The 17,733-nt window shown below is 38.5% G+C and overlaps 1 protein-coding gene across 4 annotated transcripts in view; it reads right to left on the reverse strand.

Moving 5' to 3' along the window:
* The window catches only part of GALC (galactosylceramidase), a 40,751-nt gene extending 24,489 nt beyond the window's left edge, over positions 1-16,262 (reverse strand). For 3 of the 4 annotated variants that reach the window (XR_012628939.1, XM_074868550.1, XM_074868552.1), the window contains exons 1-6: positions 16,036-16,262; positions 14,942-15,010; positions 12,945-13,008; positions 10,864-10,977; positions 9,331-9,470; positions 7,061-7,099 (exon numbers count right to left, since the gene is read on the reverse strand). Coding sequence is in view for 3 of the 4 variants with exons in the window: in XM_074868550.1 (XP_074724651.1) it covers positions 7,061-7,099; positions 9,331-9,470; positions 10,864-10,977; positions 12,945-13,008; positions 14,942-15,010; positions 16,036-16,203 (594 nt within the window). In the remaining variant the exon portion in view is untranslated. Of the gene's footprint in view, positions 1-2,383; positions 2,512-7,060; positions 7,100-9,330; positions 9,471-10,863; positions 10,978-12,944; positions 13,009-14,941; positions 15,011-16,035 lie in introns of all 4 variants that reach the window. The other variant, XM_074868551.1, reaches the window with a different exon arrangement.
* Between the last annotated feature and the right edge of the window lie 1,471 nt (positions 16,263-17,733).

A 17,733-nucleotide genomic window follows, 5' to 3' on the forward strand; every position in this document is an offset into this window, starting at 1 on the left:
GCAAACAAAATAAGTAAGCATAACACAGTTTAAGACTTGAGCAAACTATATTACAATTCTTTTTTTCCATTTTCAAGCACTTTATGAATTCTAGGTAATTTGATTTAGTAGCAGATAAAGGCTTTTTTCTTTTTTTTTCTTCTAACAAAATTCCTGTTTTCAGTGGCAAGTGCTGCAACTCATTGGTATGAAATGATGGCAAGCCATATGTTCAGGAAGACCACTCCTTCAACCAATGAAACTGAAACACACTAAATGATAACAGCTTGGTCGCCTTCATTCTAAGATAAAGTCCTCCATCTTTCAAATCACAAGCTGGCACACAGAAATATGGAGGGGAAAAAACAGACATAGGAACTTTATCTTAAATCTACCTTAGATATGCTTCAGATTGCAAATGGTATTTTAGGCATGGATAAAGCTCCAAGGGGAGCAACAGTATCAAGGTAAAAATTACCAACTGCGAAAAAGAAAGGAAAGAAAAAAAGAAAATAAAAGGAAACACAAAGAAAGGGAAAGGTCAGTTACTTTTTGTGGATGGATGTCAAAGCAATCATTTCAATTATCTTGATATTTTCTAAATAATACAATATAATTGCAGGTTTCCATTCCAAAATAGAAGAACTAAGAAAAAGTCACAGAGAGGGTTATACTTGAAGAGCCATTATAGAACAACGTACAGGAAAGGATTTCTCAGAAGAGAATTTAAGACTATTTAGGAAAACAGATTTGACTAGCAGATTTTGCAAAGAACTAGACACAGTTGTCTAAGAGACATACAGACACAGTGTACTTTTTGCAACTTTCTGACCCTGGGCATTTGAAGAACAGATACCTAAATACTATTATCTTTTTCTAGGTCAGCAAGAACTCTGGTAGTTGGTGCCTTAAAGTCAGCATTGACTGAGAAACATGGTGTTCTCATTTTGCATTAACCATAACTTCTTGATAGATAACAACACTACTGCACAGGGAATATTCTCCTAACTCTTTATTGTGTGTGATCAGCAGGGGTAGGGAAGTTAGGGAAAAAAATCCATATGGCATTCAAGAAAAACCACTGACAATCATCTTAAAGAACAACTAAAACATGTCTGTGGTCCTAAAGGCTACAAACAAAACCAGGGACTCCTAGCCTCGATTCTGTCAAGCTCTTAAAGTAAGAACTATACACACTGAGTGCATTCATTCTGACAACTTCATTAGCACAGAAATCGTAACTAAAACATTCCCTAATGCACTATAACTTGCTGAGGTGCAAGTCTTGCCTAACTTAAGGAAGTTAAGTTTTTAAACCAAATGAGTTACTCAATGCTGGCATTATTGGTATTTCTCAGGCAGCCACTTCCAGGTGATCAGTCTTTACAAACTCAACATATATGAAAGCAGTTTCTTTATAAAATCCCCACTTAACTGGCCTGCTATAACCTCTGAACCATGCATTAGTTTAAACAATTATAAGCATATCACACGCCCTTACATATAGATGAGTATAAACAGTACACCAGTGACCACAAGTATGTTAACCTTAATGTGATACGAACAACAGAGTTAAGCAAGTTAACAAACGTAACACAATTAAACAATTTATACACATATAGGTCATTTCCACTGGGAACATACCATAATTTTTAAAAACCCATCTACAGTTTTAAGAAATTGGAGATTAGCAAGAAAGCAAGAGCAGCAGAATAAGTATCAAACCAGTTGACAAAAGCAAGGTAGTAAGAAAGTGTATTATGGAGCAAGAGTGCAGACAAACAATCAAGTTGCCATTCGCTAGAACTACAACAGTGGGCATTCCTAGCTGCTAAAATTGAGATAGGTTGTATTAGTTTAAAAACAAATTTTGGATACTTTACTGTATGTCTGTGCACTTCTAATACTATCTGTTATCAGATATAAGCAAAAAACTCCTAGCTTTAGGACATGACCAGAAATATATAGGAATAATGCAAGCATAGGGAGTCCCAAGCTGGTAAGTTCCAGTATGAAAGTTCAAATTCACCTGAAATTAAAACTGACTGCAGACCAAGAATTCAGTCCTAAGGTTTTTTGCCTTTAAGATACATACGCAGATTAGCTAGAAGTCTCCTGTCATTTGCTAGTGCTAAGATAAGAAGCTGAAAAGATAGCTCCTAACTGAACACTTGAAATAAATGATGGAAGAGTGGTAAGGTTACATTACACAGGTACTAAACTGAAAGAAGAGAGGAAGACAGGAAAGATGTCATCAGTCACCACTGTACATGATGATGAAAGAACTGGGAATAACTAGAAAGCATGAACTAAGAATATGACTTCTCAAAATGAAGATGAAGACTGACTTACAGAAATGAAGCAATAAGCAATGTATAAAACTCCTCCCTTCTCCCACACTTACCCAACTACCTCAACAGCATCGTTAAGATAGGGATCAACTATCATCTCCTTTGAAATGTTCCAATCTCCATCTGCAGCGATGATGCCAACGTTCCTTAGACCCAGTCTGTCCAAAGATTGTCGAAGTACCTTAGCAACAGATAACACCACTTAAAGTACAGCCTTCATCAATTGGGCAACATGAAAATTTAAGACTGAAAACAATTTAAGAACTGTAGAAGTCATCAGTGGAAGCATTTGTCTTCAGACCAAGATGGATAAGAAAAGTTCTCACTTCTCAAAGAAGAGCCATAACGACAACGAAGACAAAGTTAATGATAACTATTTTTACATTCAGATAGCCATTACACAAAAATGGGCTTCTCATCACTTGGATTACTTTTGACACCCCTTGTGCATACATATACTCCACTCAGACACTCTGAACATACTGATTCCATCCATTGCATGCATGTAATTCATTACATATGAGTAATGGATTTATCATTAAGTCAGCCACACTAAGTTGATCTAAAAATGATGTCTGGCTAGAATGTGGAAGCAGACGTACCTCCACAAGTCATCAGAGGTGAAAGTTAACCTGAACCCAAAACAAGTATATTGAGAAAACAGGGACTGAAGTTTTAAAATACAAAAGACCTTGTAACCGTGCAGTTCTCTACAGGAACAGAAATCTTTGCTTAACATCTGTCCTTTTTAAGTGAAGAGCCTCTAAGCATTCTTTTCATAGGCTATTTTATTGAACAAAAAAAAAAAAAATTGATGTTGTAATTGTCTGATATTTAAGTTTACCCAGTACTTGGCTCTTGTATGTCTCACTAATTTTCAGGAACGTAATGCATAGAACTGGAACTGCATATTAAAAAACAAAGCTGAGGGCAGTCAACTTTGAATTCAAACACACCAGCAGAAGAGAATTCCTATTCTGTCTTTCCAGCTTCTCCTTAATATTTCACTGTCAAAGACGATAAACCTCCCACATCTGCCTATGGAATTTCTTAGACAAATATACCCAGTTCTAACAGTTAAGAATGAACCAGGCTTATACAGGGCCAGTTTATACAAGCATGTTTTATCTGAACACTCAATAAGAAAAAAAAATTTTAAAAAAGTATTTTCAGCAGCTTCCACATAAAAGTTGCATCTGAAAAAGGACATCAGTCCACAGTTTAAAATCCTTTTTTCCAATCTTGGATATAAAGAAATGATGTACCATGTGCTGTATGTAGGCATGCATGCATTAGAAAGATTTTTTCAACCATTTGAAGATCAGGAGGCATGAATCCTTAAATAACTTCTTGTAATAGCCCTCCAGCAATGTGAAGATTAGGAAGCATTTCTATTTTGACATGTAGTCAAATAAGGACATAAAGCAAAGTCCAAGTGTTGGTGACAATGAAAGCCTAGATCTAAAGGACAGAAAACTTACTAAAAACAAGAAAAGTGGCAATGAAGTTCTGTTCAGCTGCTTGAAGCCTTTGAAGCATAAAGTTTACCAGAAGAAAAATTCATAATGGTAGAAATACTTACTTTAAAGCTTTCTAGCTAGCTAGACATTCAGAAAAACTGCCTAACCATAGAGAGAGTTCAGGAGAACAAAATTACTAGAAAGGCTGCAAAAATTCCATGCTGAAAGATAAGTACCAAGGACACAGAACTGTCGACACTCAAAATGCACTCCATAACAACATACGGAGAATGGTTCCCCCACATCCAGTATTCGTGTTTATATAAAGATACTCCTTAAATTTTAGGGTTAGTTTAAGATGATGGTATTTAAAAATATAATTGGAAGAATATGATCTTCTTGAATAAGAATTTATATGCAACAGAACCATCATTTCTTTTATCATTTTTTTCTGCTTATTAAGAAATATAACTAGTGTCTTAGTGGATGAAGTAACTAAAGTAACTTCTCACAAGTAAAAATTTGGCAAGATAACTAAGAGCTTATCAATGTTATGTATTTGTCAGACATTACAGAAAATATTTGGTGTGCAACAGCACACTTCAGTAAATAGACCTTTTTAAAAATGGCAGACTGTAAATAGAACTATTGTGCTGATTAGAGAATAGATGCCACACAACACTGCAGAGTGCAAAAGAATGAATGGTAAAACAGGTGTTAAATAAAAAACCTTATATCAATTAATGTACAGTGGAGGGAAATCAGCAAATATTTGGGTGATTTTAAGATCAAATTTTAAACTAAACATTTAGGTCTAGAAGCCAAAAGCTTAGTCCCAATTCAACAGCATTTAAAAAGCTAACAAGTAGAATGCTGCAACTACACTCAACAGTCTGTTCTCCACATTTGTTCTCCCCATATTAGAAAGCCAAGACAAACAGATAAGAAAGCCTTCAGGTGACATGACACAGAACTGAGCAAAATAGAACATTTCTATTTCTTACAAAACCTACAAAAAGACAGAAAAACAGTTCTAAAAAAGGAGTAAATTAGTGATATAGGGAAATAAAATGAGTATTTTATTTATAGTAAGATCTGCCTTCTCTGATGATTCTTTTTTACACAGTGTTCAGTCTCACAGGCATTCCAAGCAACATCTCGTCAGTGAAGAAATAAACCTTGCAGCTGAACAAAAAAAAAGTCTATTTATCTTCCATCTTACTTGCATTGTTTTATTCCAGCCTGCAAACAAGTGTTTTCAGTTCTGTTTGGTTTTGCTTCTACAACATACATACTGAACAACTAGAGATTTTGCCTTAAAGTCCACACACACATTTCCCCCTGCTCCCCTACCAGCATAACTTACCTGTGATTAAGATTATCCTTTAGGATACTACTAGTATCCTTAGTGATTTCTCCATTAGCCTATACCCAATTAGTGAACCACTTTTCTTTTTGAAAAAGAAAAGCCTGGAACCCACATTGCCTGAGGGTAAATATAACAGAAAACTTCTAGTCCCTGAGAGTTTTTTGTAATAAAGACAGCACCCTATGAACTAGTCTCCTAGCTTTAAAAAAAGTGTTAGGCTACGGTTTGTGAACACACAATGGGCCAGGATATTTTAAGAGGATTCTAAGCATACCCACAGAACAAGTTTAGTCAGGGATTTAAGTAGCTTCACTAGCAAAATCTGAAGCATCTACACATCCACCAGAGTTCTGTTACTTAACATGCCCAAAGAAACAAGACACCCTGACACAGATGCCAAGATATCCTGCTGTGTCACACTTCAGGGTATTTTTGTTTTCTTGGGAAGGGATTTTGTAAGTCACTCAAAAACTTTAGTGCCAAACCTTTGTGTCCAAAAGGAGCTAATGGCCTAGTAGCCTACATAAGTCAGAATCTAGAAAATACCTTTAATGAAATTAGCTGTGGAGTAAAGTATACATAAGAGAATTTAGTCTAAGGTGTGATAAGACTTGGAAACTAAGTTACTGTGGTGACAGTGAACCCAGTAAATCAGTTTAAAATACATGGTTGATTAACGTATTTTTTAACAAGAAACCCATACAGCTGGGTATAAGGTATTCCTCTTTCTTCTTACAAGGTACATCACCAGCACAGAGCTTCTTGCCCTCCCTCAGTCAAAGCACTGAATAAATCACAGGAAACAGCTATATGGGTATTCACCCAATTCTACATTCTAGGAAATCTAACTTTTAAAAGAAATGTTTTTACCAGAGAGAATTCTCAGTTTTCAGGAGCAGGCAGAATTTTATATATGCCAGCCTCATGAAAGATACTTAACAATACTTTTTTTGTTCTTATTGCAATGTCAAGTTTAACTGTTGTATGCCATTTCTTGTATCATTCTACTAAAACTAATCATTGAACAAAATAACTACGGAAGTTGCCAAGGACAAATGATGTGACTAACCTCATCCAGGGTACACAAAGTGTAAGAACCGAAACTTTTCTAATAGCCACTAATTGACTAATTTTAAGCAGATGGGATCCAATCCCTGCTGAGTTATTAAAAAAAAAAAAAAAAAAAAGCTGTTTTTCTACACACTCAATTTAACTCTTATTTGCTTTGAAGAGGTAATGCTATTGCTTCTTTGCCTCAAAGCAGCAACATGGAAATGAACAAAGCAGAAGCTTGTACTTAAGATTTCACTTCAACATAACAAACAGAAGCGAGCTTTCAAAGGAGGGCAGCAGGGGCAGGGAGCAGTGAGAGATATTAGATATGGCAAGGTTGGTTATGTGAAATACTGTGTTCCTCCAACTCTTTTAGGACAGGAGGTACTGAATTTTGCACAGCTAGAAACACAGAACCTTTATTACATTTACCATAAAATAAGAACCTGGAGTCTTATAGCAATAATTTAAGGATATTATATCCACTGGAACTTTGCTACAGAGTTTTAAGTAATTCTAGATCTTGGACTTATAACTCTACCCAAGCCAGTATAAAGACGATGAATTTGTATGATTTCAGTAGCATCAACTGGAGCTTCCATTACAACATGGAGGCCCTAAACATTCAGCATACACTGACACACTTACAGTTCAAAATAAGTTTCAAACACACACAAAAAAAAGAAGATCTGATCCTGTTACCATTCCATGCCTGCAACTACAAGAAACAGAGTTTAGCAAGTGAAGTAGTTGCAGGATTAAGGTCCCTTTCCTAGGCAAATTCAGAAAAGCTAATTGTTTACATATAACAACAGACAAACTTTAGAGAAATAAGAAAAAATACATACCTTAATATATTTGCTACTAAACGCCCTTTCATTCCATATCTATAAAGGAAAAGTAAAAAGCCATTTAGAAAAATCAGGATATGTTGATGTATAATGAAAGATTTTATTTATGTATATGCAAGATTATACAACCCATTAATAAACTTCATGGTTTCAGTTTGCTAGAGCAAAGTGCTCTGGTTGTTTTGTTATCAGCTCTTCAGGGGAAAATTCTGTATGAAACTTCAAAATAGCTGGTTGTTTATCTATCTCTAAGGTCAAGTGATTGCCTTCTTGCTGAAAGGAACTCTATTGCTGCTTGAGCTCTACAATGGTAGCAGTGTTACACGACATTCTTACCAATGGCTCTGCAGTTTGTTAGCAATCACTGACAAACACATTGTGGCCTCAAGGTGTAGTCCTAATGAATGGACCCTGTTGCCATGCACTGACACAGGAGAGCTAGAATAAGTTACTTAAACAATTGCCTACAGTTTCAGGGAGTTATTTAATGACACTGATAATCCTTTCTAATTTACACAGGACTATATCCATACCTGAACAGAAGAGAGATTCAGCATAGTTTAGGTAAACAGACACAGAATGATCTCATTTCTGTTGCTCTGGATTTTCATCTTTTATAGAAAGAGTGTTTAAGCTTAACACTGCTCAAAATTCAAAAGTGGGAATGTTGGTCTTCCTTTCTACCAAATACCCTGGCCAATAAAATTCAGAGTCAGAAGTCTTTTTACTTTCTTTTCTTCTAATCACATGAACACTGTGACTCACATTCACCAGTAAAGGTGAAAGTATCCCACTGCAGGTGTAGATTACCCAACCATGTACAAGCAGTTTCCTGCAGATAGGATATGTCCATTTGACTTTGATATTCCTAAATCTTTCTGTAAGTACTAATATGCAACTTCAGCAATAAGCCAATCAAAAAGTTACTTACCGAAAGGCTAATTTCATCATAAAGCAAATAATGATATGTAACACATGCTATAAACCAAAAGAGCAGTAAAGGCTAACAATGTAGAATTAGAACAGCATTAAAATTGTTTTGACAGTTTCTGAGTCTTCACAGACCTCAGTTTTCCTGTATGTCAGATTACACCCACAAAGAAAACAGACAATATGCAATGTTACCACATTGCCTGTAGAAGCAGAAATTTTCTTTTCTTACAAGTATAGAATTCAGAAGGTCAATCTCTGTGAAGTAACAACTCAGAAGCCAGATATTACTCAAATACATGAAGTGCAGAACTTACTTTCTACTCTAAGAGCATAGCAAGTTGTTCCCCCCTCAACTGAACTGCTGAAGCATCACTGTGTTACCCAAAGTGTAAGACTGACACAGCTGAAATAAGTCAGCAGCATCAAGGGGGATGCATTCCAGAGGAGATATACATCAGATATACCTTCCACATTACAGCGGAAAGGTCAGACTTCCTTTGGGGGATGGAAACCATAGTTTCAGAAGCTTTGCTCTGGACTGCTGAAGTGATTTTCAGCTTTTCTGCAGTTAAACTGTCTCCTATCAAAACACTGAGAAGTCAAAAATAAGTGTTTCAGTAAGTGTGGGACTGATTTGAGAAGAATCCTAGCCAGACATTATTTTAATCAGAAGAAAAAAAAAAATAAGTTGAATCTCAGTCAAATAATGAACTCGAAAAGTGTTTTTCCAGATTGTCTGCTTCTCTCTCTCATCTCCAAGTTATGACATTTTTCTCAGACATACATTCACTACTTCCATATATTGCACAGTAACACAATACAGTAGTTATAATATACTGTAACGCATGCACCTTTACCCACTATAAATAATGCAGGCAAAAATGGAAGAAGTTGAAGAGGATTGGCCTTCTGCAAAATGGTGACCATATTTTATGTCATCATGTTAGCTGACTTTCACAAACTCTGTCTTAACTAATGTTTTTTATTAGCTGGTAACTGCTGAAACCCGAGCAGAACAAGCAAGGCAGAAAATGACAAGTCCAAGACTTGAACAGATTTCAGAATTCTCAAGTTCTCTGCTAACTTTGTTCTAGAAATGGAAAGGCAGGAGACTAGCCATTTTACACTGGTTCTGCTTTAATGGCCATTACTGCAGAAAGACTATAAACTAATATAACTTCTGCCTTTCCCCTTGCAATAGAAAAAGCCAGAATTGCAATTACAAAACAATTTATTTTCCCATACCACTCCTCCAGTAATTGACAACAAGAGTCAAGACCAAGATCTTAGGAATTCAGATAAATAAAACACACAGGAGATTAAATTTTACTGACCCCAACGTAATCAATGTCCAAATCATGATACTGTTTAGCTCCCAATATCCAAGAAACAATATAGTAAGCAGTGACATCTGGATAGTCATAGGGCCAGTTTTCACCCTTTCCTATCCATGCTGGAAACGTCCAAGGTAATCCTAGAAAGAGAGAAGAAAAAAAAATTAATAAGGTAAAGTGGTTGGTCTATATTATTCACTAAGGTTCAATAGCAAGCTGTAATTTGTTCTACCTAAAATGAAGGAGCAGATATGCACTTCAAATTCACATAGTTCCAGTGAAGACAATGAAACATAACTTATTTGTAGCCGCCTTTTTTTTTGGCTAGAAAAACTTCAGTACTAGACAGCAACTGACTACATACAATCCTTAAATTGTGTGGCATTAGCTCTAACAGGTTTAAAATTCCAAAGATTTTAGGATAAAAATTTACAAAGTTATAGACAAAGGATCAATACTAAACACCAGAAATTGTCAACCTCCTGAATATGAATTTCAGAAGTAGTGATGATCTGATCATAATAAAGAAAGATTAGGATCACGTGAAAGCTTTTTTGAGTCTCAGCTCTTTACTGGATCTTGAGTAAATAAAACCAACCAATTAACCTAACCAGATCCTTCTAAGTTTCCAGCTGATTTTGAATAAGACACCATAGGCTAATTCAAAGGCAAACCCTCCTTCCTTTGTTGAGAGCTTGATCTGAAGGAAGAGGGAGGTTATTAATAACGACCATTAGTCATACATGGCAAGCGTACTGCTTGTCACAGTGCCTGTCTAACAGAACCTGACTAGCAAATCCTCCACCAAGTCATGCCTTGTGGCTGGATATGACAAAGCCTGATCCCTGGAAGAGGGGGCATTAGATACTTTAATTGATAGATTCTTACCTTGTTTCACGTGAAATGTATTTTGTAAAGTGTTTCAATTAAAATCTAGGGTTCCATATTTGTACTGTCACACCACACACACAGCCCACAATCAAAACAGGGAGACGGGAAAGTCCTCCTACAACTCAACTATGTACATCAGAGGTAAGACAAGAACCACTATAGAGGGGAGGGGGTGATGGGTTTGTAATAAGAACATATAATTGAATTTAGTGCATGTAAGATTTACAGATTTATACTTCCTGTAAGTTTACTTTATCCCTCCAAAATGTTTTACTCTACTATTCAGAAACTCAGCCTCTCACGATCATTTATGTTCATTGCTATGATACAGTCTGAGCATTAATGTTACTTGATACAAGCAAATGATTAATTTCTTATCCTATGCTACTTGCTACATACATTCTTGCTATGCTACTTGTTAGAATAGCACAACATAAGAGTGTTGTGCTACTGTAACAACCTAAAATAAGTAAGTTTAAGTGAAGCATCAAGGCAAGCTTACCAAATATTAGATATTGTACTTTGTCTACTGCAACATCAACACATATTCCCATTAAAATGAACATGCTAATTAAGGGTCAGATATGTAATTTAGTTAGGGGGAGGAAAAGCATTTAAATCCTAAAGCTTGAAGCAATTTACCAATCAGTTTAATTTTGGGGTTCCTCTTTTTAGCTTCTTTCATCAGCCACCATTCGTAGCCCCGGAAGTAGTTCTCATCATTTGCATAGTGCATGTGGGAGGGTTCAGTACCATCTAGGAAGGAAAGAGACAGGTAGCTCACAATTATCTTCTGTGTCATAAACTGTTACACATTATAAAGTTTTCTGTATTACTCACTGCCATAGTATGCAAGCACATAACTCCAGCATGGTTCACATATTCTTTGGTATGTATTTCAAAGCAAAATGAGTAGTGGGAGGGAACAGATAATACTTGCCTGTCTTCATTCTTAGTATATTAACTTAGCAAAAAATTACTATTTTTTTATTTTTAAGGGACTATGTCTGCTTTTAACATCAGAATGTGATTAACTATTGAACATTTTATACCCCTAGCTATGATAATACTAACTTTATATTTATGATTATCTTGGTCACAACAACCACTAGGAAAATTACAACGTTAATATCCGGAGGGGGAAAAAAAAAAACCAAAACATTTGTAGAAGCAGGTTATAGCTGAACCAAAAAGCAAACAAAAGAAGGTTATAGTTTGTTTCTTCTGTGCAAAGCAAGTCAAGGGGGAGAAAAAGGAAGGAACTGACATTAAGTTTTTCAGTGGCAGTTTATAATTTACATGGTGTTTTGTGACTGTAGGAAGAGCTTTTGAAATTGAAGGCTATGCACTGAATTCTGTCAGGCACACAAACTAGAAAGGTGCAAAAGAGTCAGTACTGCATAAGAAGTCATTACACACAAAAGACAGTTAATAACTTGTGCACGCAACTGCAACAATTACTTATGCCTAATTGTTCTCTCATCAGAAGACATCTCTTCTGATGACAATTTTTTTTTTATATGATGCTTGCTGAAACTGCACATTTCATTACAGAAAATAGGAGGGTTTTTTTTTAGCTTACTAACACCTGAGTGTTTGGAAGTTCTATTTGTCAGAGACCTAGAACAATTAAATTCCAAACTTAGACTCCTGATCACACCTCTGAGGTCAGAATAAGAGCTGCAGACTACTGTGTTAAGACATATGCATCTTACAGTTCTCCTAAAATCTGGAAAGCCATCACAGAAATATGTAACATTCTCCTTAGCCAGCAATGAGTGTTTGAAAAGAAAGTCTGTGCGTGCATGAAGATGATTCCATTCTCTTCTAACCAGCAATTTATTGACCAAATACTGAGCTCTTAAACCCAGTATAATACTCTTCACCATATTAATTTTTCTTAAGGAAAGTAAACCAAAGAATGAAAAACAATAACAATATCTAATTAAACAAACACAGACATTTAAAAAAATAGATACCAAATGCCACAAAGACAGATGATACGCTTTCTCTTTATTAACTGAGTCTGCTTTAAATCTATTCTTGGCCAAGATTTACTTCTGGGGACAAAAAAAAAAAAAAAAAAAAAAGAAGAAAAGATACAAACTGTAGTCTAGTTACTGCTTATCAGCTTCCGATCACAAACAGTTACTAAACAGTTTCTCCTATATGTAAATATAGTAGGTTAGGCAAATTACACCAAGACATTTTCATTTGCAACTGTGGCCAAGCAAAAAAAAAAAAAAAAACAAAAAACAGTGCCTACTGTCAGACAATGCCATTCCAGTGAAATGCAGCAGCTCATTAAACTAAAGAAACACTATTGCTTCTGACCAACTGTTTTTGCATTTTCATGCTTTTAAGACAAACTACCTACTCCTACACAAGTTTTACAGTTTGTATTGCAAAACTGGTGTTTCAGAAATGCTCTGCAATTCAGAAAGCTACTAGAGCTTCTTTCACCTTGGGGGGAAAAAAATGAACTCATTTGCTCTAGAATGCAACCTATAAACCATACGACAGTGAGACAGTGAGAACTGTCTCCAGAATGGTAGCATAAATTTCTCTTCTGTGAGTTAGCAGACAGTGTTTATGTTTTTCTGTAACTTCAGTACAACTACAGAATGCATCTCCATGCTTCCACTAAAGTGACACGTGCAGGACACATGACTTACAGCATCACTGCAACGAAAAGTTAAACCCTGCTTACGCAAAATCCATACCTGTTGATTGCCCATCACCTCCGATCTCTACTTTGAGGATATGTAAAGAAGCACCAAAATTTGGCTAGAAAAAAAAAACAGAAAAACAAACAGAATCCTGCTGTTAACAAGAAGAATGCTATAAAGAAGTGTACAATTTTGAGGATGTTAAAAATTCAATTTTTTTTTTCAAACACATTATAATGCAATGAGAAATAATACAAAATTCTGCTCCAAAAGAAAATCAAGCAAGATTTTCTTATCTTGAGTCAGTTTCACGGACTCTTGCAGCATTAACAACACTTCTTCCCAGCTGTGCAGATTTTAAATTGGTTATGCTCAAGAAAATTCTGAAGTGCTCTTAAAGTAGAACGTGGGCTATATGAGGAACGTGACAGTATTTTTAATGTTATTAGAAGTCAAGTTTGTTTTCTTTTAAAGTCAAATTATTGAAGTTAATATTTCTGCAAATAATTTATTCTTTTATGTAAAGGGTTATACTGCTAATGTGAAAGAGCATACATATGGGTCAGAAATAATCTGCTAACTACAGGCGGAAAGGCAAGAGAGAAAAAAAAAAAACATCACACTGGAAAATAAATGGCTACCTAAACCACTATCCTCTTCCCCTAGCATCTGACTGGTGGAGCAGAATATAAAATTCAAGCTCATACTGGTGATCTTACTCCTAGTATGTTCTTCCAACCATTAGTGGCTTAAGAGTTGCTTGAGCCAGATGTTACAACTCATCACTATTTTAATAACCACTAATGAGCTGGCCTCCTCCACGGAATTACCCAAGTATAATTTTGGTATCCAAAAAAAAGTTTTAAGATGTGAGTATGAAGTCTGATTTAAAAAATATGCTGCATAGATGATAGTTTGCTTGGCTTTCAAGTTTTGGATTTTTTTATTTGTTTTTAAATAAGAAGCAAATACTCCCAAATTACCATTTCTCTTCCTGACATTTCTGACTTTAAGCTTCTAACACATTTGCTCTCCCATTCCCATCATGAAAGTTGACTGACATTAAAAGACAGGGAGAATGAGGCAAGGTATACTCCCCCCAGGTATCTCATGACAGCTTAAGAGGTTTTGCTGATAGAACATGTCAAAAATTCTTTGAAAAATCATGATCTCTCAGCTAGATTTTCTTTTTCCACATGCCTATTCGTTCCTTCAGAAAACTCGTAACACACAGCTTCGGTCTCCAAAAAACACAGGTTTTGATTCCCCAGTCACACCTTATGCCTTACTCTACCCTTTAAAACCAATTCTTTAAATGACACAGTAAATTATTTGCCTCCAGCCATCTGGATTACACTACTTGAAAGTGACATGACATCCTCTTCCAGCAGAGTAATTTACAGTGCCAAAAGCAAAACAAGTTATTACTGTCCAGTGCAATAATCTTACCATATATTAAGTTGGTTAACTCCACAGGCTACACTTGCTAACTAAAGGAGTTTACAAACCAATAACGTTCTCACATTCTAGAGTGCCTATACTTACACTTGAGACTAGTTTGGAATGGATATGCTATTGAAATGATGCAGTAGGCACAGTCATTTTCTCATTATGTGAATCTATCTGTATTGTAAAAAAAAAAAAAAAAAAAAAATCAAAACTGTCTTAAAGACCCACTTCCTGCAATTACTATGAACACCTAAACCCCTCATTTTAGCCACAAAAACTATTTATCATTAAATAGTTTTTTGTTAAGCCCACAGGGATGACCAAAATATGTTGAAAACATATTTTTTAAAACATTGTGAAAACATAAAAGGAATTTCCATAATAACTTGAAGAAAAAGGCTCCTGAACAACATGCTGGTTTTCAAAATCAACACCTAAAATTTAAGGTTCTGATAAAAATCAACATTAAAAGTATATGTTTTTCAAGATGGGATTTTGTCTAATTTCAAGTAGTACTGAATATACTATAGGAGCTCCAGCGTTACACAATAGGAAATTCTGCATGAAATTAGACATTATTTTAGCAGTGAAACCAACTTTACCTTGAACAGGTAATCTAAAATCTGGGAGCGATAAGGTTCTTGGTAGTTCACCAGGAGTCTAGATGTGGCCTAAAATGGAAAGAAAACATGAAAACATGAAAACCTAACTTTCAAACACGTAAGTACATCCCAGTTTGTCAGTCTAGGGCCTTCACATAGCTAATAAACCTACAAAAATAATTATAGCACTGGGAACTCAGCTAAGCCCCTACAAAAACTCTTTTGTAACCCTTCAGCTGCACATTTCTGGTTTCGTAGATTGCAATTGCCTTGTACTCCAGTTACCTGAAATTTACTGCAAAGAAAGTCCAGAGAATAGAGAAACAAAGACATCTCAAGGAGTTATTGCAAGCAAAGTGCAGCTCTCTCCCAGCACCAGTTCTGCTGTACTCAGATCTCCCTGCTTTGGTTCACTGTATACCAAAGGCAACAGGAGCTCATGGGGCACAGAGGCAGGAGGTCAAGGAAAGCAACTCAAAGTCCAAGTATGGATAAGAACTCACAGGATCTCACAACTCTGATGGTTGGACCACAGGAAAGCATACACCTCGTTGTTAGCTCATCCAGCATTTTAAAAATCATAGAGACAAGTAGCTAGAAAGACCCTCCCTCTACAGAAAAATCCCACCCTGGCTTAGCTCTCCTCCAGCAGCACTGAGTAGGTGGCTGGTGCCCGGCACTCCAAGCAGCCTGATGAGAAAGAGCCACCGCGCAGCTCACCAGGGGACAGGCACAAAGCTGGGCCCAGCTCCAGCTCTCCTCGCAGCCAGGACCACTACCCACAGCTCCCCCCAGGGCCTCCAGGACCCCCGGTCAGGGTCCCGCTCACGTCCCCCCACCCCCTCCGCCCTCACAGTTCCACTCAGAGTTCTCCTCTCCCCCACCTCTCATGGCTCCCCTCAGAGCTGCCCCAGCCAGCCCTTACAGCTCCCCTCAGAGACACCCCCCGGCCCAGGCCCCGCCGAAACCTCGAGGGCCCGCACTGAGGCCACCGAACATTCCCACTGAGGGAATCCCCCGCCCAAGTGACCATTGCAACGGCCGCCCCGCACCACAGCACCGGAGGAGCCCCCACGTCCGCCGGCACCGCTCACCCCGCCGCCGCTGACAGCCCCGATCCCGTCGAACTGCCTGCCCAGCCCGCCGGCATCGTCCAGCACGTAGGTGGCCGTCGAGAGCGCAGCGGCACCGACCCCGGGGAGCCCCGGGCCCCAGCTGCAGCCAAGCAGGAGCCAGCCCCACAGCAGAGCCACGCTCCCCATAACACCCGTTCCGTTCCGTTCTGTTTTCTTCCGCGCCGCCCGCAGCGTCCCGTCCCGTCCCGTCCCTACAGCAACCCGCCCCCACCCGGCCCCGAGTGTCACGTGACCGCACACCCTGGCAATCACCTGGGGCGGGGCCTGAGCACCCTCCGCCGCCATTTTGCTCAAGGGAAAGGCGAGAGGAGGAGAACGCTTTCAGCCCTTACGGGTGACGTCCCCCGCCCCGTGCTTGAAGTTAGTCGTTTCCATTTTGAGAAAGGGCAAGGCAAGTTAGAGCTGGTGGGAAGCGTACCGCCAGGATGGAATTGGGCACGGAATAGCTAGTGAAGCTATTGTGGAGCCATCTTGGGCGTGGAAAGCTGGTGGGCCCTGAGGCGAGGCGGGTGCGGGCATCACGGCTGGACAGGGTTTCTCTGGGAACACACAGGGAAATTGCGTTTAGCGTAGCATGAGCAGCCAGGTTGTGAGAGCTACACCAAAGTGACCTTTTTTTCGGGGCCTCTGGAAAGGCACGGCAATTTTCCTGCGAGAGGAATGGTGAATCTCTCATTTCCCAGGCCTCGCGAGCATGCTGCAGCCAGTTTCCTGGTCTTGCCCCGCTCTCAGGCTGCCACTAGATCCCTCGTAAAGTAGGCAAAAATGGGCACTTTGAAGGAGAAAACTCCGCCGCATTGTGAGAAAGACCTTTGATTGGTTGCACGGCAACAGGCAGGGAGTGGCCCTGGGACACAGGGCTAGGCCCGGAGAGGCCCTGCCCCGGAGAGGGTGCTGGCTGTTTCCCGGGCTTCACTGAGAATCCCCGTCGGCCCCAGTTAGATCCGCAACTGCGTCAGCACGACCCCAGAGAGGGATCCTGAATGTGTTTGACTTGTACCACTAGCAGGGCTGAATAAGCCTTTCTGTTTTACAGCCTTCGTGGGGCACACTGCAGGGCAGCTGCATAAAAACAGGACCAGCTGAGATGGTGCTGTGCCACATGCCAAAAGTTTCTGTGAGGGTAGCCAGGGTGTTCCCGCAGGCTCCAGCAGATGAAAGGATCTGTCTCAGAGGAAAAGTAATCAGGAGACTGGTGATCACCTTGATTAACCTATAAAAAATCCTTAAAGGAAAACTGCCTGCTGACCTCAGTGTTGACAGAGGTGATGCTCCATGTGCTTACAGGAGGAAGGAGACACTGGGAGATGCAGTGGCTGATGTCATGCAGGCAGTGTGTTAGAGCTGTGGAAAAGACCAGGTTTTGCATGTTTCCGTCCATAAAGAATGCTGTTATTCGAGCCACTGCCTCTCTTGTCCATGCCATTGAGGGATCTAATGTCTCAGTGATGACATTACCTGGCTGACGTTTCCTGTTTATTTCTTTTTTAATAACAATACCAAACACTCACAAAACAATTTACAATTTACAGCAATATTAAGCATTAACTAATGAACCTGCTCACACCCAAATGAGCTATACAATGTCATTATTACATGCAGAAGGACAGAGTGACTTCCTCAAGGCTACTGTGAGTCAATGACAGAGGTAGAATT

This window comes from Strix uralensis, chromosome 4, assembly GCF_047716275.1.
Source record: "Strix uralensis isolate ZFMK-TIS-50842 chromosome 4, bStrUra1, whole genome shotgun sequence".
Lineage (NCBI taxonomy): Eukaryota > Metazoa > Chordata > Aves > Strigiformes > Strigidae > Strix > Strix uralensis.